The 24866-nt window shown below is 38.4% G+C and overlaps 1 protein-coding gene across 4 annotated transcripts in view; it reads right to left on the bottom strand.

The window, feature by feature from the left end:
* Positions 1 to 1657: 1657 nt before the first annotated feature.
* runx1t1 (RUNX1 partner transcriptional co-repressor 1) overlaps positions 1658 to 24866 on the bottom strand; it is a 67528-nt gene continuing 44319 nt past the window's right edge. For 3 of the 4 annotated variants that reach the window (XM_088328421.1, XM_088328419.1, XM_088328422.1), the window contains 6 exons: positions 20013 to 20254; positions 18640 to 18737; positions 12648 to 12846; positions 10788 to 10856; positions 8138 to 8328; positions 1658 to 5336 (listed from right to left, as the gene is read on the bottom strand). In XM_088328421.1, coding sequence (XP_088184547.1) covers positions 5028 to 5336; positions 8138 to 8328; positions 10788 to 10856; positions 12648 to 12846; positions 18640 to 18737; positions 20013 to 20254 — 1108 coding nt within the window. In that variant the 3' untranslated portion in view covers positions 1658 to 5027. The remainder of the gene's footprint in view (positions 5337 to 8137; positions 8329 to 10787; positions 10857 to 12647; positions 12847 to 18639; positions 18738 to 20012; positions 20255 to 24866) is intronic. The other variant, XM_088328420.1, reaches the window with a different exon arrangement.

The following is a 24866-nucleotide window of genomic DNA, read 5'->3' as shown; positions in this document are numbered from 1 at the left end:
ACATCCTCTCTTTTATCTCAGTGAGGCAGGCCTCCAAATTTCCATAATTTTGTGTGGCAAATTCCTCGAGCGGAAGATATAGTTGAGTGTCATCTGTGTAGCAATGGAAACTGATATACTTGTAAATAATATCACCTAATGCATGTAAATGCTGACAAGTACTGAACCCTGCGGAACACCACAGGTAACACTAAAGGGCTCAGATGTCATCTCACCATATTTAACACAGTGCGTCATATCTGAGAGGTAGGATCTGAACCATAAGAGGACGGTTTCTGAGGGACCAATCCATTTTCCCAACCGTTCTGGTAAGATATTACGGTCCACAGTGTCAAAGGCAGCGCAAAGGTCCAGCAGCAGCAAGAGTGATGAAGCGCCGAAGTCCATTGCCAGTAGAAGATCAATGGTTACCTCAATCAGGGCTGTCTCAGTAGAGTGGTTAGCCCTGAATCCTGATTGCATGGATTCAAAAAGATTGTTCTCGGATATAAAATCATTCAGCTGCTGTGCCACAACTTTTTCAAGTACTTTAGAAAGAAACGGTAGGTTTGACACAGGTCTATAATTACTTAAGATTTCTGGATCAAGGTTGGGTCGTTTCAGTGTAGGTTTGATAACAGCGTACTTAAAAGACACTGGAACTACACCTGAGGAGAGTGATATGTTTATAATATTTAGAACTGAAGGTCTAAGGACCCCAAAAAGACCTTTAATCAGCAAACCCGGAAGCGGGTCAAACAGGCAAGTAGTCGGTTTGGCTGTATTCACCACCTGTTTAAGATTAACGAGTGATAGATCAATAAATCGGGAAAAATTCCCTGGACAGTCACCATGTCGCGCATCTATAGATTTCAACCCTTTAATATGTGATGTGTATCCGTTGAATATTCTTATTAAAGAAGACCATAAACTCATGGGCTGAATGGGTATAACCATCTGGGATGATCTGTTGCCTCGTTAGCGATGCTACAGTATTGAAAAGGATTTTGGGGTTATTCTTTTGTGCCGCAATCACCTTTGAAAAATAGGCTGATTTTACAGAAGCAAGGGCTGCTTTATACTTTAACAAGTTGTCACACCAGGTTTGACGGAAAACCTCAAGCTTGGTAGCGCGCCATTGTGCACTGGCCCTTTAAGAAAAGAGCGAGTGGAAGTTAGAGAGTGCAGCGCGTGTACCATTCAGACACAGAAGACCGACAGATGTGTTTGTAGCTGTGATTCTGAACAAGCGTTCCCTGTAAGTATGAAAGTAACAATATGATGTTAAAGCTGAAAAAATGTTTCTTGCTACCACATGTGAAAGCGTACTTCCCAATGATCGTTGTTTTAGTCACATGACTTTCTGTTGCGCTAGCGCGACCCGCTATCCTCCTAATCGAGGCATGTTTTGCATTAAGTGTGTTTGTATTGTTTTTACAGTTTCACATCTGCCATATTAAAACGGGTCAAAACCATCCAGGCATCTGTGACTTTTGTGTGGAGGTGTTTAAAGGCTGAATAGTGGAAAAATAGTTCCATGAGGTCAAAAGAATCACTATTAGTACTCTGTAGTCCCAAAATAACATTTTCAATACAGCAAAATGGTAGTTACAATTTGTAATCATATTTGCAAGGTGCGTGGGTGAACGTAAACAATGATGGCGTCAGCGAGACAATATCAAGCCATAAGATGTTTTATTACACTGTAAGGAGAACATCAAGATAACGCAAACATTCACAGACTCACATAGCAATTTGTCTACAGCCCCCAAATGCAAGAAAAAGGAAACACAGAAAACAAGAAAAAAACGTATCGGACAGTCAACTTTCTTGAGCTTCAATATTGCACGACCACATGTTTTTAATCACTTTGAGAAACTAATAATAATCCTCTCAAAATTCAATTTTATTTACTCATCCCTTTTTAAAAAACTAATAACAAACTAAAGCCCCCCTCCCCCCACCCTAACATAAATCATTTTTATTGTCATAATTTATGAGGTCTATAGTGTTCTGGTTTTGCACAGCTCCGACTTTGGGTTGATTTTCCCCCCCGATTTCTCCTTGTGAACATTTGGTGTTTTTATTCTGAAAATATCGACTGGCGAAAAGAGGTAGAGTGGCGAAACATCAATAAAATTGATGCCGTTTTTTTTTCACAGCTTGGGAGGTGGCGCACACCTTTTAGGACACAAAAATAAAATCTGTTGAGGTTGCAGGTTCAATTCCAACTAGTTGTGACGCAGAAGCGAGAGCTAATTGACGTAATAATCATAAAAACGTACGGGAAAACGGTTCCGAGATGTATTTCAGGGAAACGCCTAATTTATTGCAGTTGTCGAGCACTGACAACCTGCCATCCATCAAGATTATAAAAACTGAAATGGGGATTTGGTTGATGTCAAATCTTTGGCTGATTTGAGTGTGTTAAAGCTGGCAATCGGAGCTTTCTACGTGTCTTTTTTTATACAAAACAACAACAAAAATCGGTGAATTGAGTAGAGTAAAATCAGTAACACACACGTGCACTCTGTAAAAGTGATCGGCGACGGTGTAAAAAAATGAAAAAGTGGTCAGGAAATCGATTCTGGTTCAGAATCGAATAGCAGCTCGTTCAAAAGGTACAAAAAACAGTTCTCTGATGCGATAAATTACAAATTTCTTAGAAATCACTTTCACTTCCGGTTTATGTAATCGGAGAAATTCTTAAATTATCACTGATTCATTTAAAAATGTTTTTCTGAAGAAACAGCTTTTTATTTTTTGTCTTTTATAGACTCACTGAATTTTAAATCAATGAAAACTAAATTTTTGACTTTTTGGACGTAATTATTTGTGGCATTCGCGTAGAAATCTGACTTCCTGTTTCTGTTATTCAACTATTAAAACATTTCTAGCTCTATTTACAAATTTCAAAAGAAAATAAAAAAAAGAAAATTTGGCAGGAAATTTTTCACAATTTTGATTTTTCTTTTTCTTTTTTTTAAATATAAATTGTTGGCAACTATCAAACGATGTTGCTGGTTTCAGGTGGCTAATCTCCAAATTTCAGACAAAAAAGCAAAAATCTTCTAAGCTCAGTTTATCTTTTCTTTTTTTTCAAACAATTTGTGAACAATTTAAAAAAAATGGGCAGCCAAACTCCAAATTAAAAACAAAAATTTTGCCGGGAATCTTTAAATCTCCACTTTTCTTTATTTTAAATAATTCGTTCGCAACAATATTTCTAGCTTGTTTGAGTTGGGGAAAATCCAAATTTTAAACAAAGACTATAATAGTTTTGCAGACAATACCCGAAATAAAAATTATTTCCTATTTTGAATAATTTATAGGCAACAATAAAATAATTTTAGCCTGTTTGAGGCGTCCATTCTCCAAAATTGGAATGAAAAAAATGAACAATTTGTGACAAATATTTGAAATAAAAATAGTTGCTTTTTTTTAAAATCGTTTGTTAGTATAGTATGTATATATCGGAGCCATATCCCCCTCATGGAAAGAAAAAACTCACATTCTTGACTCTTTCTGGGAGATCGATAAAGAGGAGGGGATTTCCAGCCCCTCGCACAACCCAACCAATGTGTCACAAAAACTGTTGTGGGAGTATTAGATGACCAAAGCCCTTAATTCCAACCCCAACACCGAGCACCAAGCAGGGTACCAATGTTACAAGCCTCAGCTGGGGCTCAAGGTAGCAACTTCCTAGTCTCAGGGTGGGCGCCCTACCCCCAAGGCCACCGAGCTAGGTACATTTCAAAGTATTTGTACAAAAATACTAAAAATGTTGCAGGAAATTCTTACATTCTTTTAATTTATAAATGTAATTCAAAAAATCCAGCTAATTTGAGGTGGCCAAAAACTAAAAAATTCAGTAAAAATGAAAGTCCTCTAAATTTCCATACCTGTCAACCTGTATGTTTTTGGCGTACAAAGTACGTTTATTCTGCATTTTAAGACTGTACGACGTACAAGAAAATCTGTACGGAAAAACGCAAATTTGTCAATTATGGGTACCATCCGTTATACACCGACTATCACGAAACGGCAAATCAATCAAGTCAAACGAGTTCGCCGCGCAGCCTCTATCTCTGTATTGTTTTTTTCCGTTGCAAACGAAGCAAGCGGTTTGATGCTACTGTGCGCATGCGTCTGCCGCCTTGGATTTCATGTGGTAGATGTGTAGTGAAAGGAAGTCAGTCTCTTTCTAGAGAATCGGCTTTTTCGGCTCAACTCATTAAAGAGAGCCGGCTCTCAAACGGCTCACTTGCTTTGATGCGTTATATTACGAATCATTATTGTTGTATAAAAAAGTTAAGAAAAAAAGGAAGTATAAAAGGAGAAAATGAAAAAAAGACAGGTTTATGGTTATCCCTTTCATCAGTGTATTACCAACAATAATTTAATGCAGAAAACGAATTCATAATTTGAAAAAGAAAATGTATTATTCTACTTAATTATATTTGTCGAGCAACTCAGTATCTCACAACAAAATGTTAATTAACAATATGTATGATATAACGAAACACGTGTACAATATAACATGTTAAACTACATAAATAAACACTTTTGAAAAAAAAAATGGTGTAAGATTATTTTGTATTTCGTAAGGAAAAATACAACATTTTGTAAGGGCATGGAGCCGTGGAGGTTGACAGGTATGAATTTCGTTGGTTTATTTTTAAAATATTTTTACCTCCAGGTACATTTTTTAATTTTCATTTTATTTTTTTTAATTTATAGACCTATTGAATTTTAAATCGGTAAAATCTCGATTGTTGCTTTTATTTGACATAATTTGTTTGTGGCATTTGTCTCCAAAAGTCAAGAAGGTGATGTATGCATCTGACGTGATTCTTCCCTCGGGTTTTATTTACAAGAAAAAGTAAAATAAAATTAGCAACAGCGATCACGACAAAAAACACGACAATTAGCGAGAAATTATTTACATTCATTCAATGATGACAAAGAATATCTTTGCAATTAAAAAGTCAGGGTGGGTCAATATGACCCGGATGCGTTCATTTAGCCGCGTTAGCTTAGCGTACTCGCTAATCACCGTCGGTGGCGGAGCAGGAAGGAAGGGGGGAGAGCGTAGAAGAGCAAGAGGCGGCGGGCGGGGTGGCTGGCACCGGGCTGGGGGTTCTAGCGGGGACGGGGTTTGGTTCGGGTGCGGGGTTTGCGTCTGGCGTCATGGCGGCTGCCTGCGGCACCGGACGCGTCGCCGACGTTGGCATGGTTTGTCCGCAGACGTGGTGGTGTTTCTCCCAGTCTTTGTGCTGGCAGAAGGAGCCGCAGTAGCGAGCCGTGTTGCAGCCGCTGCAAGTCTCGCTCGCTTTGCGGCCGCAGTTCCAGCAGCTCTGCGGGGAAAAAAGTTAACTCATGTATTCATCAAATAAAATCCTACAAAAACAGTTTTTCATTCCTCTCCATATTGAAATCTTAAAAGCGTTAACTAAAAAGTGTCTTGAAAGCGTTCCTTTGAGACTTGAAAGAGTCTGAGTGATTTCAAGTGTTTAGAGTTAAAGAAAAAAAAAAAAACAACAACTTTGAAGCGTTAACTCGAAGGTAAAACAATTGAAATTCAGAGTTCAGGCTTTAATGCATTAACTCGAGAATTTAATAAAGGTAATTTGAATTCATCCTCTAAACTAAGAGTGGTAAATGTTAAATTCAGAGTTTATGATTTAAAACTTTAACTACAGAATTTAAGTAATTGAAATCAATGTTCAAACTTGGAAGCACTAACACAAGAGTTAAAGAAGGGAAATTCAGAGTTAAGCTTTAAATTTTAACTCAGTAGTAATGGAATTTTGAGTTAATGCCTTAAAGAACTAACTTGAGACTTGAATGAGTAGTTGAGAGTTAAACCTTTAAAGTGTTAACAGTTAAATAACTGAAATTTATAGTTAAAGCTTCAAAGTTTTAACTCAAGAGTACAAAAAAATGAAATTCAGAGTTCATGCTTTAAAGCATTAGAGACGTGAATGGGTAAAATTCTCAGTTTGGACTTCACGTTGAAGTCCAAACTGAGAAAACAAATGACCCAAAGACGAAACAATGAAATTCAGAATTCATGCTTTAAAGAATTAATTTGAGACTTTAATGAGTAAAATTCTGAATTAAAGTTTTATAGGGTTAACTGGTGAAGAACGAAATTCAGAGTTAAAGCTTCAGTGTTAAATGAAAAGGGAAAAAAGGACATTTATTTCATGCTTTAACTTCATTAATTTGCGAGTCGAATAAGCAAAATTTGCCCTGCGACTGACTGTTTTTAAATCCATTGTTCAAGTTTTAAAGTGATTTCTCAAAAGCTAATGATGTGAAAGTCAAGAGTTCTTACTTTAAAGCATTAACTCAAAATTTTAATGAATGACATTCAGAGTTCATGCCTCAAAGCGTTAACTCAAAAGCCAAACAAGTGAGATTTAAAGTTGCAGATTTAATGTATAGTAAAGTGAATAATTAGACTTATATAAGGGAAATTCCGAGTCAATGCTTTACAAAATAGAATGAAAATTCAGAGGGAAACATTAACCTAAGAGACAAAGTGAAAAGCTTTATCGCAGGGGTCGGGAACCTATGGCTCGCGAGCCATATATGGCTCTTTCTACGAGTATCTGTGGCTCAGAGACAGATTTGATTGCATGCAAAATTTCTCCATCTTGTCCAAAACTTGATTCGTCTATCCTGTTAAGTTACACGCAAAGCCAAACCGATACTTACTGTCAAATGATTTCTTCGCAGTGTATATATGGCACGTTTTTCACTACAATTTACAGTCAAGGTGTCACACAAAAAATGGGGGAAAAAAAACTCGTTTTAGCTGTACAACGCTAAAGAATCCTTTATATAAAAGTTCACTATGTAATCTGTGTTCAGTGTTCAGATACCTTATGATGAATCCACAGAACTGTAAATACGCCAAAACACCGGAAGAGAACTTAGTCATTTGATTGGGTGAGTGGGAGGGATGGGTGGAGCTATGCAAAAAGTACAAGCACTCCTTCCCATCTCTCGCCAAAGGTAAGCACATAAGGCTCCCTATTCTCAGAATGTTGTGACGTTTTTACAAAATAAATGCTTGCATCTGGTTTTGAAACCAATATGTATGATAAAAAAGGGTCAAAAGGAGTTTAACCGATCTTGAGTCATTGCAAGAAAGAGACAAGTTTAAAGTGGTATGTTTGTTGATTTTGGGACAGGGGCTCTGGCATTATTCTCTTTTCATAATTTTTATCAAATCATCCAAAATAAATGTGCTGAAGACTAAGCTTTTGTCTGGGGCGCGGGTTTAGCAATTTAGTAAATTTGTCTCATAATATATGGTGTGGCTCTTTCCCAAAATAAAATTAATATTTTTTGCTTTTATGGCTCTTTGAGTCAAAAAGGTTCCCGACCCCTGCTTTATCGTGTTACCCCTGGTTAAATGAAAACTTGAGTTTAAGATTTACAGTAACAAGTTGGGTTATTGTAGTAAAATTAAGAGTTAAAGCTTTAAAGCATTATTTGGGAATTTGAAAGATGAAATTGAGTTAAAGTTATGAGTTATAGAGGTTGAATTCACTGATAGTTCTAGCATTAGCTCAAGATTTTAAGGAATTACATTCAGAGTCCATGCTTCAAAGCGTTAACTCAGGAGCCTGTTTATAGTTCAAGATTTAATGCATTAACTCAGGAGTTGTAGAAATGAAATTCCAAAGTTATAGAAATGAAATTCAAGAGTCATAGAAATTAAATTCAGAATTCATGCTTTAAAGCGTTAACTCAAGAGCCAAAGAAGTTCAGTTCAAAGTTCAAGATTTAGTGCATTAATTCAAGGGTTATAGAAATTAAATTCAGAGTTGATGCTTTCAGGCAATCCAGAGGAAAGCATTAGCTTGAGAGTTAAAGGGTTCAGGCTTGAACTCGCTACCTCAAGTTAAATGAAAATTTGAGTTCAAGATTTACAGGTTGAATTAGGGTTATGGATAAATTGGGAATTGAAAAGATGAACTTGAGTTCAAACATTGAAGGATTAACTTGAGGGTTATAGAGGTTAAATTCAGACAGCGTGCTCGCCACTAACTCAATGGTTAAATAAATTAACAGAGAGTTTTTGCTTTAAGGCATTAACTCGAGATTTACAGACGTTAAAGCTTTTAATCCGAAGCCCTCTGACCTCGCTAGAGTCCTCCTGCTGGTTGACGAGTGCAAGCGCATCTTGAGCGGCCTGTCGCTTGACCTCGGCCACGGCGCGTTCCATTTTGGCTCGCTCGCCGCTTATCATGTCGCGGGCCTTGCGCTCCGCCTCCGATACCGCCTTCTGAAGCTCCGATACCGCCTGACGCTTCACCTCATTCACCGCTTCCTCTGATGGGGAAAAAAATGTGTCAGAGTGCGGCCCATGGGCTATTTACAACCCCTGAGGCTTTTGAGTCGGCCTTGCCAAAATTTACAATGGTTTAAAAAAGTAATGTTAATAGATTTGTGATGTTATTTGGTGCTGGTCTTGTCCCCGGTTTCCCTTTGTATGAGTCCAATGCACGCTTTTTCCCTAAATACAACAGAGTCAAACTTACATTTTTTTTCCCTCCAATTCCAAATATTTCCCTTTAACAAAAACAATGATAATTCCCACCTAATTGCCAAGCGGCCTCCTCTAATTGCATATGCAAATGAGGCCATTTCTAATGAAATTGTGCGTTTCGGCGGCGGCGTCCCAGAGGCCGAGAAGCGCTTGAATATTTATGGCTGACTGGAAACGAACATTTCCCCAGCAGATGCTGTCGTCTCCGCACTCTGCATTTCTTTTGCAAACAAAAACAATTTCGAGATCTTTCCCGCAGGACACAAAAAAAAAAAAGAAAAAGAAGAAAATGAATTGTGCCGTTGTGGGCAGAAAGGCAATGGCCTTGCACTTGTTTTTAAATTTTGTTTGCCATGTCAAAGAGGAACCTGTCTAAATGGAGCTGGAGCTGAACAAATAGATACAAAAAAAAAAGGATACTCTTCACACAAATGGATTGCGTTCAGAGATAAAAAATTAAAAATAAACAAACTCTTGGTTGGACATTAGAAGAGAAAACGGCTTGAATCTAGAAAAGTCAATTGCCACTGAGGACTACAAACATCATAACCGAAACCGACAGATGAGTTGATGAAAAAATACTGACAAATTGATGAACTGAGGGAGGGACAAAAGAAGGAAGGAAGGAAGGAAGGAAGGAAGGAAGGAAAGAATGGGTGAAGAAAGGAATCCAGGAATGCAAAAACAAAGGTAGGAAATAAGGTAGGAAGGAAGTAAAAGCAAAGAAAGGAAAAATGAAGGACACAAAGGACAACAGGGAGGGAAAAAGTAATTGAAGGAGGAATCAAAGAAAAAAAAGAGCGAAAATGGAGTGTAAAAGGGAAAGAATGAAGGAAGGAAGGAAGAAAAAGGGAAGTATAAAAAGGAATCAAAAGGGAAAGGAGGAAGGAAGGAAAAAGGAAGGCAAATGTATGGCTAAAGAGATAACAGGGAGGGAAAAGAAAGGAATGAAGCAAGCAAGGAAAGAAAAAAGTAAGGAAAAGAGGAAGGAAAAAAGGAAGTAAGGAAGGCAGGAAGGAAGAGGAAAGGAATGATGAAAGGAAAGAGGTAGGAGGGAAAGGAGGGAAGGAAGCTAGGAGGAAAAATAGGAGCAAAATAGAGTGTAAAAAGGAAAGAACAAATGAAGGAAGGGAGAAAAGAGGAAGCTAAAGAAGGAAGGTAAAGGGGAAGGACGGAAGGAGGGAAAAGGAGAGAAAAATAAGGGATACAAAGGAAAGTGAGAAAAAAGAAAGAAAAGAAGCAAGGAAAAAAAAGAAGGAAAGAGAGAGGAAATGAAAATGAAAGGAAGGAAAGAATGGAGGAAAGGGGAAGGAAAAGAAAGGAAATAAGGAGGGGAAAAGGAAGGAAGGAAGGAAGAAAGAAAGAAAGGCAGGAAGAAAGGCAGGAAGGAAAGAAGGAAAGAAGGAAAGAAGGGAAAAATAGAAGCAAAAATCGAGTGTAAAAAAGAAAGAAGAAAGGGAGAAAGGAAGAAAAAGTGAAGCATACGAAGGAAGGTAAAAGGGAAGGAAGGAAGGAGGGAAGGAAGGAAAAGGAAGGTAAAATGATAGATAAAAAGAAAATGGAGGCAAAGGGAAGGAATGAAGCAAGCAGGCGAGGAAAGAAAAGAGGAAGAAAAAGGGGATAAAATAAACAGAATGGTGGGGAAGAAGGAAGGGAGAAAGGAAGTCAGGAATAAAGGATAGAAAAGGAAGGAAAAATAAAAGATAAAAAGTAAGGAAGGGAACAAGGAAGGAAAGAAAAAAGGAAGGAAGGAATAATGGATGCAAGGAAAAAAGGGACAAAAAGAGGGGGGAGGAAGGAAGGAATAAAAAAACAAAATGATAAAAGGATAAAAAGAAATTATAAAAAGGAAAAAAGGAATGTAAAATGGAAGGAAATAAGGAAGAAAATGAAGAAAGGAAGAAAAAAGAATAGATAACAAGGAAAAATGACGAAGGAAAAAAGAAGGATAAAAAGATTAATTAAAAGGAAGGTAAAAAACTGTAGGATGGAAGGAAGGAATAGATGAACAGACGAAAAAAATAACAAATGATGGTCGAAGGAAAGATATATAGATATATTTATCATACCAATTCTCACAAATGAGATGTGCCAATCAAGAAAAAATGTCCCGCATGTTCATTGCCATTGACAGCTATTAACGTCAAAAGCGATCTTTTCCTGTAACTGATTATTACAGTATTGAATATTTTAATGTGAGAAATGTTTTATGAATGCGAGAAATATGGCAAAGACTGCTCACCAGCTTTCTTCCAGATTTCTTCGGGAACATAGCCTGAAACAGGCCGATGCAAAAGCTCCCGGTGAATGTCTGGGGGGGACGGACTTTGGTTAGCGATTGCCATAGCAACAAAAAAAATCTATTCGTACGTAGACGTCTCGTTGCATCTTTTATAAGTCTGAGCACCATGACGGACGACAAAAGCACCTTAGCGCTCGGCAGTTGAATAAGCCGTTAAAACAATGAATAAAACCACCACTTTTGAATGATGATTTCTCACTGTAAAGTAGGTTGTGCGAACCGACAATGTTCCAAGCACAATTTGTCGGTTGGGTGGTGTGGCTAGAGCCCATCCCAGCCATCTCAGTGGGCAGGGGACACCCTGAACTGGTTGCCAGCCAAACGCAGGGCACACGGGGACAGACAACTCAGTCACACCTAGGGACAATTTGGACCGGCCAATTCACCTGAAATGCATGTCTTTGGAATGTGGGAGAAAACCGGAGTGCCCGGAGGAAACCCACGCAAGCACGGGAAGAACATACAAACTCCGCACAGTAAAGCAGCTGGATTTGAACCCACGCAGGAGGTTCCTACGACCTCAGAACTGTGCCGCACACGTGCTAACCACTTCGCCGCCGTGCTGCCCATATTGTATCTTTGGGGAATGTAATAGAACAGTAAAGCACAGAGAATTTGCACCTTGTATAGAAATCACTTTTGAGCAGGTTGAAAATATTTACTTTTAGCTTATTTTCTGAACTTTGGTCTCCTGTTTTATCCGTTGAGAATTTGACAGTTCATTAAAGCGTAATAAGCTTTATGGTAGAGCACATTGTCAGAACCAGAACAGATACAGGACCCAATCGCGTGACGTTCTCACACAAGCCCTTTATTTTATGGGAAATGGGGAGTCATGCACATTAGGAAGCCGGTCTGGCGTGCAAGGACAGGACGCCAGAGACCGACGAGATTGATAACGAATCAGAGTAACGAAAATAAACAGGAGAAACTAGACGGGAACCAAAACTGGAGAAACTAACCAACAGGACAAGAATAGACGGAAAACAAAACTGGAACCCGAAATTCTAAACCTAACCCTAACGGGAACAATACCGGACTGCAGATATCACAGGAAAACAGGACAGAACGACAAGGTATACAAGGTGATCTGGTCTGGACAAAGAATCAAGCCAGGCTGGGATGGAAACCGCAAACATCACCAATCAACCACAGAGAGCTAGAACCTGTCACCAAATTTCAATATCAGAAGAGGGGTCAGAACCAGAGATCATGGCCAGGATAGATCAAACCACAGCTGCACCTACCAGACTCAAACCCATCTGGAGGGACAGGAACATAGCAGTGAAATCAAAGATCCGATTCATGCAAGCGCTGGTTACTTCCATCTTCCTCTATGCTTGCAAGACATGGACTCTCAGAGCAAAACTGGAAGAGAAAATACAGGCCATGGAGATGCCATGCAACAGGAAACGGGTTTGGTCACGTCACAGGATCATCAGGACTGACCTAGATAATTAACCAGGGCACAGTCCAAGGCGGCAGGAGGAGAGGAAGACAGAAAATGAACTGGGCCGACAACATTAAGGAATGGACTGATGCCAACTCTGCCACGACCCCAAAACAGGCCAGGGACCGTCAACAGTAGAGAAGGCTGTCCAGAGTTGCTTCCTCATTGGTGCGGTTAAGGGATCCGTGAACTGTGAACGTGATCAAGGTGGAATATCTCCTTGCTCCAATGGTGTTGAATACTATAGGTTTTGTTTTTGTTAACGCCTACTGGTTAATGGTCTGACCCGTTTGCTACGGTTTACTGCCGTCCATCATGGGGCCAGGGTCAATATACGAGAGTCGCCATACCGCTGTTATCGAGCGCAGCGGGGCTTGACTGGCGGGCCTGAGTGCTGGCGGTGATAACGGCGCTTTTCTTGATTTCCTCGGCGTCGCTGTAGCGGCGGATCCAGTAGTTGAGTTCCTCGCGGTCGGCCTCTTGGCAGCGCCGAAGCACAGTCAGCGAGCGGCGCGTCTTCTCCACCATGTCCATGATACAATTCAGCAGCTACCGTGCGTGCACACACAAAAATCAGTGCTAATTTGAACACAGGAAAACAAATGATGTTTCAAATTATTTCATTCTATCGGCATTGAAATGGGGGGGGGGGGGGGGGGGGGGGGGTATGTAGAAGACAACAGGAAACGCGAAAATCCACAAAGTAGAAACCTTCATTTCATTATTTCTTTATTATCTAGGAACAAACCAAATTTACAGGCTCAAGTATTTGTCAAACAAATAAAAGTACTGTATTTTAAAATACTTTCTTTTTTTTTTTTTTTTTTTTTTACAAATTCTGTACTGTAAAATTATAATTTTTAAAACTGATTTGCTGTTTTATTGCACAACCTTATGAATCAAGAATCCTCTTCATTTTACATACTTTGCCGCCCTCATGTGCCTGTTATGGGAAATTGAATTTACCTTCCGGTTCTGCATAGCTGTCAACCTGTATGTTTTTGCCGTGCAAAGTATGTTAATTATGCATTTTAAGACGTGTACGACGTACGAGAAAATCTGTACGGAAAAACGCAAATTTGTCAATTATGGGTACAATCCGGTATACACCGACTGTCTCGAAACGGCAAATCAATCAAGTCAAACGAGTTTGCCGCAGTAGCCTCTATCTCTGTATTGTTTTGAAGCGAGCGGTTTGATGCTACTGTGCGCATGCGTCTGCCGCCTCGGATTTCATGTGGTAGTTATGTAGTGAAAGGAAGTCCGTCTCGTATTAGAGAACCGGCTTTTTCGGCTCAACTCATTAAAAAGAGCCGGCTCTCAAGCGGCTCACTTGCTTTGATACATTGTATTACAAATTATTATGTTGTATAAAGAAGTTAAGAAACAAACGAAGTATAAAAGGAGAAAATGAAAAAAGACAGGTTTGTGGTTATCCCTTTAATCAGTATATTACCAACAATAATTTAATGCAGAAAATGAATTCATAATTTGAATAAGAAAATGCTTTATTCTACTTAATTATATTTGCATGTATATTTTTCCCCTTCTACAGTGAACGTCCAAGCTACTTAATTTTTGAACTTTTTTTTAGAATAAACCTCATTCATGTCTCAGTATCTCACAACAAAATGTTAATTAACAATATATATAACAAAAAACATGTACAATAAAACATGTTAAACAACATCAATAAACAAAAATGGTGTAAGATTTTTTTTTGTATTTTGTAAGGGAAAATACAACATTTTGTAAGGGCATGGAGCCGTGGAGGTTGACAGGTATGGGTTTTGTCCAACAAAAATCATATATTTTGACATTATCAAATATTTTTGAAAAAGCGCCATGGAGCAACTAGAATAGGAATGGTCATTGAGTAGATCGCAATCTACTGGTGGATCCCAAAGGTAGTACTGGTAGCTCACGGCAAAGTGTATTCAGTGCGTTGTATTTGTAGGGATACGCTGCCAGCTAGTGGTCAAATGTAGCATGTGAGCGTGAACATCAACGTTGCTCATGCTGAAGTAACAAATTGGGGAACTAGGAATTCTGTCGATGATGGGTGTAATTTATTAAGATCTGAAATGTTTTTAAAATTGTTTACATTTAATGTATGATTTATTTAATGATAAAAAGTTCAGATTAAATGTAATATTAATATTTATGGATTGTCAATGACAATGGGGTTTATAAAACTAACCAACAAATCAATAAAAAAAAAAAAAATGTTGATTGTTTTAAGTAAATGTTAGAATTTTGATTATTAACCAGAAATATAAGTACAGAAGCTGGCCGACTTACGAACGAGTTAGGTTGCGGACGATCGTTCGTAAGTTGTTAGTAAGTTGCTTCAGTGCTATATTTTGTAGGTTTAAGGTTTATATAAGTATATTTAAGGTTTGTATAGGTAACCTATATTGTTTTGTAGTAAAAAATAAACATTTCATAAAATAATATGCTCTATAAAGATAAATAAAAGGAGGTTTAACTTACTCGTGGAAGATGGGCTTCAAGAATTAGGCTACTTCCTCCTCCGTTTAAAAAGTGGCCGAAAAAAAGTCCCAAACACATCAAGCTTTCTTATTCCACTTTCATTAAAAAAAAAAAACGGCTCGCCTTTTCTTTACAACTTACACTTTACAATTTACACTGACATATTAAACAATAAAAATGTCAACGTTCTTAGTGTGCTGGAGATAGTGTAGGCGTGGAATGTGAGGTGCTTATGAAGGATGTCAGTAGGGCGACGAATGTCATGAGAGCTGGTGCGAGAGTGTAGGCTAGCACGAGAGTTGAGTTTTGGAGAGAGTTCGGTGTGTTTACAAAGAGACCGTAAGTGTTTCTGAGTATTTTTTTCATAAAGGAGGAGGAATCCATTACCCACACAAAACGACACGGTACATTGGTGGCACCGGTGGGATTTTGAGCTGATGAAAGAGAGATGTTTACATACGAATTAGGAAGAGGAAGCAGATTTTTTTCACTTTCGGGTGGATACTGGGTGACCTCAAACAACGCCACACGCCAGTAGCGGCGGAAAGAAGCACTACAGTAATGTCCTGTACTGTACCCTGAAAAAAGTGCACACGATACAAAATCTAACTCACAGCAATGTCCGGATATTTTTCGACATACCGGAAAAAATGTTTGCATCTAAAGTTTTACGTAAGTTGAATGGTCCTAAGTAGAGGAGCGTCTTTATTGTATTTGACTCGATTCACTCAGTCAAAAATGTAGGTGTCATATTTGACCAAATCTGTTTGCAACATGGCTAAAATTCGCCCTATGCTGTCTCAGTCAGATGCGGAGATTATAATTCATGCATTTGTTACCTCCCGTCTCGATTACTGTGATGCACTACTCTCCGGTCTCCCGAAGTCCAAAATCAAGAGCCTTCAGCTGGTGCAAAATGCTGCAGAGAGGCTTTTAACTAAGACAAGAAAGTTTGATCACATTACCCCGATTTTAGCTAACCTGGACTCACTGCTATGAGTCAATAAAAATAAATATTAAATAAATATTATATAATATTATATAAAATATATATATTATTTTTATTTAAATAAAAAGTGAATAGCCAATATGCTATTGGCTCCCTGTTAGCTTAAGATGTGATTTTAAGGTTCTGTTGGTCTTATCTCTCATTAGCTGCACCGCTTATCCTCAGTAGGGTCGCGGGGGTGCTGGAGCCCATCCCAGCAATCATCGGGCAGTGGGCAGGGGGCACCCTGAACTGGTTGCCAGCCAATCGCAGGGGACACAGGGACAGACAACTCGCTCGCTCATTCACACCTAGAGACAATTTGGACCGGCCAATCCACCTGAAATGCATGTCTTTGGAATGTGGAAGGAAACCGGAGTGCCCGGAGGAAACCCACGCAAGCACGGGGAGAACATGCAAACTCCGCACAGGAAGTCCGGTAGCTGGATTTGAACCCATACAGGAGGTTCCCAAGACCTTAGAATTGTGCCGCTGGTATTATACAAAATTATGCATGGACTTGCTCCCTCATATCTTTCAGATTTAATTTCCCACAATGTTCCGGTCCGGAGCCTTTGCTCTGAAAATGCGAGTCTACTAGTGATCCCAAGAGCCAAGAAGAGATCCGCAGCTTCGAGAGCGTTCTTCATTCGGGCCCCGGTGCTGTGGAATACTCTTCCCCCTGTGATTTGATCTGCAACCTCAGTGGAAATGTTTAAATCTAAGCTTAAGCTTCTACTCTATAGCATATGAATAATCTATATTTTATGTTGACAATATTTGTGTATTATTTGCCCTCATGTAGGTATTAGATCAGGGAATGGTGTCGTAATAGTCTGTGGTTTGCAATCATCTGTGGTCTGTGCAGCCCTTTGAGACTCTTTGTGATTAAGGGCTTTACAAATAAACATGACTTAACCGGACTAGATTGAGTACAGGGTATTTTATCTTTCTCAAATAATTAATCAGCAGTACAGCAGTACAGTGTTGCCTATTTCTCACAAGAGTATCATTGGACAAAAACATTGGCTACCAAAAAAAATAGACCGACTTAAACTGAGTCGTGGAGATGACACAATTTGACTATTTTATTACATATGTATTATTTTGATGAAACATAATTTATTTATTTAGATATGCATTGAGGACAATCGTCAGTATTTAATTCCACTAATTGGGATACTTTTTTAAATGCTAGTCTTCACTTAAATCTCCAGTTTTTAGATCATTTTGACTTGGTGATTTTGTAAGAAGCTCGTATGCTGTAGAAGTGCGAGCACTAGGGAGCGCCAAAGACCCACGTCTGGCTCCTGAGAAAGTTTAGCAGGTGGAGAGGTGCAAGTTTATTGGCGATAGAAAGCATCTTTACCAGGTTAGCCAATCAGAATGCAGAACACGGAGCAATCCGCAAAGCAGTAAATCACCAATAACCGCAATATCTAAATAAAGAAAAAATAATGTAAAATGGGTTTTAATTTATTTGAATAAATAAAATATTGATTAAATGAAAAATATATGTATCATATGTTTTTGGTAAAAAAACATATTTATCAAGATTCATAAAATATTAATTAGATAAAAGAAAATATAGAAATGTTTTTGGTAAAATAAAAATAAAAATAAATGTTATCCAATGCATTTAAATAAATGATGTATTAATTCAATAAAAAATATAAATCAGTTTTTGGTGGGATGAATTAAAAAATATTTATTATCAATATTTATTTAATGAATTGGAATGATTAATGTTCATAAAACATAATTTAAACTATGTAAATAGATAATTGTGGAGTATAAAATATTGTATGCAATTTTGTTTAATTTATTTATATAAATAAAATTTAAAACGTCTGAAGTAAAAATACTTTAAGATAAAATGTTTTTTAATAATAATTAATCAAATTAAAAATGTCTTATTTATTATTTTTTTTTAATTCAAATACATTTCATTTTAATTAAATAGTCTTGGAGTAAAGTTTTTTTTTCATTACAAAACTATTTATTTGTATTCATCCATCCATCCATTATCTGCACCGCTATCCTCAATACGGTCGCGGGGGTGCTGGAGCCCGTCCCAGCTACCTTCGGGCAGTGGGCAGGGGACACCCTGAAGTGGTTGCCAGCCAGTCACCGGGCACACAGAGACACTCGCTCATTCACACAGGGACAATTTGGACCGGCCAATTAAACTGACATGCATGTTTTTGGAATGTGGGAGGAAAAGCACTTAAGATAAGCACAGGGAGAACATGCAAACTCCACACAGGAAGGTTCTATCTCATGACCTCAGAACTGTACCGCACATGGACTATCCACTGCGCCGCCATGGTGCCCTAATTGTATTCCATAAATAGAATATAAACAATATTATTATCAAACGAACTCTTATTTAATTTATTTGAAACAAAGAAACAATAATTTCATTGTCTTTGTTTCAAACGTAAATACATTCTAGTCAAAATACACTTAAAACATTTTTCAAGTAAATTAAATATTAGCTTAATTTAAAAAGAGTAATTGAATGAATTTGTTTTTGAATTACATTCTATTTACTTTTAATATTTTTGTGATATGAAGTTTTGAACTAAATTGAATTGAAAATGTTTAAAACAAGCAAGATAACTTCACCATATTAAACATATATAAACAGATGATATTGTACATTAAGTTCAAATGAAGACATGAAACCCGCGTACCACAGACATTAATGACATTTCAATGAAAAGTTTAATAGCTTTTTAATGAAATAGATGGATGTAAACATGTCAGTCACACCATACAAATATGGTATGGTAAGTTGATAAATGAAATGGAATACAAACAAGTGATTTTTGCGTAAATAGAAAAAAAAATGTTATTACTTTTCTTACATGGTCAAGGTGCTTCCACTCCTCAGCCCACTCCCGGTCCGTAAGGCGGTGGTCGATTACCTCCTCCTGCCGCCCCCCAGCGTGCAAACCTGCAACCCAAAAATCATTATTAAAACATGGGGGGAGGGCGATTCTAAAGCTTTGAAAAAAAAGTGATGCAAACCTCGCTCAACTCCTGCAACTCTTTACGTTTGCGCTACGGCGAAGGAATAGCTCAAAAAATGGAAATACTTTTTTTTTGTAGATCATACAATTGTATAAGGGTTTTTACACCCAACAACAACAGTTAAACGCTTGCAAGGCTTTTTATTTGAGGTACGACACCGTGCAGTTTGCATAAAAAAGTGTTTGTTTCACCTATACTCACTGCCAATGACGGCTATTGAAGTCTAAAATCAATTCCACTAATAATAATAATAATAATTTCCTTTGTATTGTCATTCTTTGTAACAATGTACACAGAACGAAATGTCAATACACCTGACCCGTTGTAGCGAGTCGATGCAGCCGCAGCCAGAGGGCGCCGCCATTATACCAATTAGGTATGTCTCGGTCGAGGCGCGAACCAGCGACCTCCCAGTCTCAAAGCGGGCACACTACCATCTAGGCTACTGAGCTGGTAAGAAGGTGAGCTGGAAATAGTTTTAATAGGGTCTTTACAACCAATATTATCAGACTGAGGAAGCCCCGATAGAGACCTTCCATTTAAAGTTTTCTCAGTGAGATCTTATAGTTTTACTTTCACTCAGTGCCAATGATGGCTAAGGACGTCTTAAATCAATTGAACTAGGCTAGTGAGCTGTAAAAGAGTTTTAAGTGGATGTTTACACCTGATAACATTAGATCGAGAACACTCACATTGATACCTTTTCATTTGAGGTACGACATAATGCAGTTTTCTGAGAAACATGTTTACGTTTAACTGACGCTCAGTGCAAATGACGGATATGGACGTCTTAAACCAATTGAATTAGGTTGGAGAGTTGAAAAAGATAACAGATTGAGAACGCCCTTATCAAAACATTGCATTTGAGGCACAATACCATTTAGGTGATTTTGAAAAGTCTTTATGTTTTACTATCACTAAAATAATAACAGAACGCCCTCAATGAGACCTTTTACTTGACATACGACATAATGCTTTTTTTCTAGGAAACATGTTGACAATTTACTGACACTAAATACCAATGACGGATACGAACATTTAAAACCATTTCAAGTAGGCCGGTGAGCTGTAAAATAGTTTTATATGGGGGCAAGATTGATAATTGACATTTCAGTCAATATTTGAGTCAAAAATATGTGATTGGAGGCAGGAGTAGGCGTGGCTATAATGTGGGTGGGGCTAGAACGTGGGCGCTTACCAACAGAGCGTGCTCTTATATCCCGGTGGTTGGCCGGCGGGGGTCGGTAGGTGTCGCGGTAGTGGTGGTGGGCCATGGCAACCTCGTCCAGCCGGTAGTGTGGCGGCGGAAGCGGGCCTAGGCCATTGGGAGGGTACGAGATGCCATTGGACGGGCTGAAGCGCTGGGTGGGGCTAACGGTGCACGGGCGCTTGCTCGGGTGCACGTCGGCGCCATCGCGGTCGAAGCCGTTCTCTTTGGTTCTGTTCAAGGAACATACAGTTTTCAGATTTTTTATGGGTTATGTGACAATATCTACATATATTTGAGAGTTAATTCTTTTACAATTTTGGTAAAGGTACAGTGGCTTGCAAAAGTATTGGCTTACCCAAGAACTTTTTGGCATATCCATATTTCAGGCTTCAATCTAATAAATAAGAAACTCAGAATATTTCCTAACAATCAAGATGGGAGACAAAATTGTGGAAAAAAAACAAATTTATTCAACATTTTACATTGTGCTAACAAATCAACAATTGAAAAGTAGGCAATACAAAAATAAGCCCCCCCCTCTTTGGGTTAATACTTTGTACAACCTAATTTTGCTGCAAACACAGCTCCATGTCTTTTTGGGTATGACTTTATAGGTTTTTATCAGTTTTGCAAGTCTTGAAACAGAAATATCTGCCCATTCTTCATTACAAAAAAGTTCAATTTCCCTAAGGTTTAATGGTAATCGGTTGTTCACACAATTTTTCACATCTTTCCACAAATGCTCTGTAGGATTAAAGTCTGGGCTTTAGCTTGGCTATTATAACACCTTTATATTGATATTATTAAACCATTCATTGATTTATCTTCAGGGTTGTTGTCTTGTTGGAAGGTGAACCTGCGCCTCATTCTCAGCCTCTAGCAGACGACAGAAGCTTTTCTGCTAAGATTGCCCTGTATTTGGCTTTATCCATCTTTCAATCAACTCTAACGATCTTCCTAGTCCCGAGCATGATGCCACCACCCTCATGTTGATAGTGCGGAAGGTGTTTTCAGGGTGATGTGCAAGTTAAACTCTTACGGCAGACTTAATGCTTTGCTTTCCCCTCATCTGACCGGAGCACCTTGGTTTGGATGTAATTTGTGTTTCCCATGTGGCTTTTTGCAAACGCCTAACGGGCCTTTTTGTGGGATTCTTTCAGAAAGGGCTTTCTTCTTGCCATGCGAATACTTTAGCTCGGCAGTGTACAACGTTACTCATATCAAGCCCCTCCCCCAGCCCTCAGGAACAGATTGAACCTGTTAATGAGCTGCTTTTAATGTGATTATAATGTCGATCCATATGGTGCTTTCCCCTCCATGCCTCTGCTGTCATTCACAGCCACCCCACCCGTTCCTCTGCTCGCAGCCACACCGCCCCCCCACCCCCGCCCTTCCCGTAGCAACAATGTGAGCGCATATCTTTACATAAAAAAATAATAAAAATGTGTTATTTTCTATATTGAAGTATCGACATTCTTTTGAGAGTTTATTCTTTTACAATTTTCCACGAATAAATACCGGTTAGAAGTCATTTTAATGAAATTGATTCAAGATTAGATGACTTTGATCCTGACCACACATTTCTATCAACTAGCTCAGACAATTGCAAATATTATACTGGAAATGAATATAATTCTTTTGTTAAATCTGAAGGGAAATTCCCAATAATTCACTTTAACAGTAGAAGCATGTACACAAATTTTAAAGACATCAGAATGCTTACAGAAATTTGAGAACCCGTTTAGTGTGATTGCAGTTTCTGAAAGGTGGTTCAACGAGAAAAAGGGAGTTAATTTTGAATTAAACGACTATAATTTGAACTATGTAAATAGAAAAAACAAAACTAGGAGGAGGAGTAGCTATATATGTGCACAAAAGATTCAAATAGAAGATAATACAAAACATGTCAATTGTAATTGACGATTTACTTGAATGTCTTACAATAGAAATTATAAATGAAAAATGGAGAAATATTAAAGTAGTTGTGTACAGTATATAGATCACCGGGCTCAAATCTTGAAACCTTCACAAAATGGGCTGAAAAAACATATTCAACAATAGGCAACAAAACACTATTCATTTGTGGAGATTTCAACATCTGTCGGAGTTATATATCAATATAAACTCCCTGCTGGCAAAAAATATTCAAGGCATTTATAAAGTTTAAAACTACCGCGCAAATGTAGTGAGCCCGGCCCGGCCGCCATCTTGCTTGGCCGCCCAGGTCGAACTGACAACACCCGGGTCAGTAGACGTGTTTATTGAGAGTTCACGCATGAGCAGTGAATGGATGGAGTCGCGCATGCGTAATACATTACATACGATAGAAAAACATTGAAACATATTAAAAACAATGGAATTAGACTGAAAATATGGATCTTTGAAACGTGACAATGTGTGTGTGTATGTGTGTGATGATATGGTTTTAGAGCAAACAGATCAGCAACAATGGCTATTATTGATGCAGTAGAATAAATCACCCATAGCATAGAAAAAAAAGAGATACACAGTTGGGGTATTTATTGACTTTAAAAAAGCATTTGATACCATTAATCATAATATACTATTAAAAAACTGAAAAGATATGGCATCAGGGGCATGGCTTTGCAATGGATTCAAAGTTATTTGACAGGGAGGAAGCAATATGTAAAAACGGGAGAGTTGTCATCTGAATACTTGGACATCTGTTGTGGAGTACCACAGGGTTCTATCCTGGGTCCAAAGTTATTTCATTTATATATTAACGATATTTTTAATGTTTCAAAACTATTGAAAATAGTAATATTTGCAGACGACAGAAACATTTTCTATTCAAATGATAACTATATTGATTTGGTAACCTGTATTAATCGTGAATTAATTAACCTAAAAGTATGGATGGATATAAATAAATTATCTTTAAATTTAAATTAAACCAAAGTAATATTCTTTAGTAATCGCAAGGCAAATCAAGATTTAGAAGTAAAAATGGATGGCGCTGCAAGAGATGTTGTATCAGAAATTTTTAGGGGTCATAATAGACAACAAATTAAGTTGGAAAACACACATCAGACACATACAAACTAAAGTATCTAAAAGCATTTCGATAATTAATATCACCAAATTCAGTTTAAACTATAATGCATCGTATTCATTTTATTGTTTTCTAGTTCTGCCAACATATTGTGCAGAAGTTTGGGGCAATAATTACAAAAGTTCACCACAGCCCCTTTTTATCCACCAAAAACATGCAATTAGAACCATACACAGGGTAGGATATCGAGATCATACTAATATTTTATTCCTGCAGTCCAAATTATTAAAATAAGATGATTTAGTAACATTTTTCACAGCACAACTGCTATTTAAGGTCAACAAAAACATAGTACCAGAAAACATCTATACATTATTCATTCGGAAAGAGGGAAATGATAACTTAAGAGGCTGTAGTGAATTCATAATCCCAAAGGTGAGAACCAACAGGAAAAGTATGTGTGTGTCTGTGTGTGGAGTCAAGCTTTGGAACGGTTTGCAAGACGAGATCAAACGGTGTCCAACTATTCGCTTGTTCAGGTTTAGATACAGTGGAACCTCGGTTCTCGACCGTAATCCGTTCCAGAACCCTGTTCGAAAACAGATTTGTTCGATCACGGAAATCATTTTTCCCATTAAAAATAATGTAAATCGTTTTAATCCGTTCCAACACCCTGAATGTTTACCATGAATGTTTAACGTAAACATAAAGCTAACCCAGGCTAATCGTACGTTAGCGTTATCGTAATCTTCCATACGAAAGATTACACTAACATGAACGTGTAAAAATAAAAAAATCAGGTCGTTTACAAGTCATTTAGCACCCGGGTCTCCACAACAAGTGGTGAGCGGTTCATTGGAAAGGGGGCTCGGTTCCAACACCCTCAATGTTGGGCTCCGTTCCAACACCCTGAATGTTTAACGTAAACTTAAAGCTAACCCAGGCTAATCGTACGTTCGCGTTATCTGTCACAATCACCCGGATCGGGAACACCTGTGTTCAGGATTTGGCGCCAACAGCCAGGACAGCTGATTGGCGCACCCTGTACATTTAAATCCCCAGCTTCCGGTAACACTTTATCCGATTGTACTATGCGATCTGTTGCCATCTGCTCAGAAAGCCCGTACCTCCGACTCTTTGCCTCCCTCCTGTTTTTCTACCTGATCTCCGTTGCCGACCCGTTTCCGAATTTGCCTACGACCTGCCCTGCCCGCCTGACTCCTGATCTCTCTTCCGAACACAACGACGATCTTCTTCTCCAGCCCCAACCTACAACACGACGACTACGCCTGTCCGCGACCATTTCCGCCAAGCCTTCACCCGCCTGTCAAGTCTCGACAATCCGTCAAACAACGGATCGAAGATTCACGTCTTGTCATTCCTTCCTTCCAATAAAAACCAAGAAACGAGTGCAAGTGATCTCAGTTTTCCTTCCGTCCTGCCTGACATTATCGTAATCTTATGAGTAGGATTTCTTACCTTTCACACACGTCCTTCATATTTGGCTATTAATTCTTTCTTAAATGCAATAGTTGTACGCACTACTTTTCTTTTTTCACCTGTAGCAACTTTGCTGCTTGAACTGACTTTCTTCAGAGGCATAATAAGGGGCTAAAACACCTGTAAGCCGCTCAGCATTGCACCCTAGCGTACGCACCCACGCATTACAGGCGTTTGAACTCCAATTTTGAAGCAAGACTTTCTCGAAGTTTTTGGTCGGACTCCGATTTGTTCGAACTGAGAGGCGTTTGAAAACCGAGGTTCCACTGTACTAAGAAACATTCCTAGCGGAATACAGTTGTGAGGGTCAAACAGAGTTCCCGAATGTT

The sequence above is a fragment of the Urocampus carinirostris genome, chromosome 2 (assembly GCF_059441175.1).
Source record: "Urocampus carinirostris isolate Australia breed hairy pipefish chromosome 2, RoL_Ucar_1.0, whole genome shotgun sequence".
NCBI lineage: Eukaryota > Metazoa > Chordata > Actinopteri > Syngnathiformes > Syngnathidae > Urocampus > Urocampus carinirostris.
This window is presented reverse-complemented; position numbering and strand designations above follow the sequence as displayed.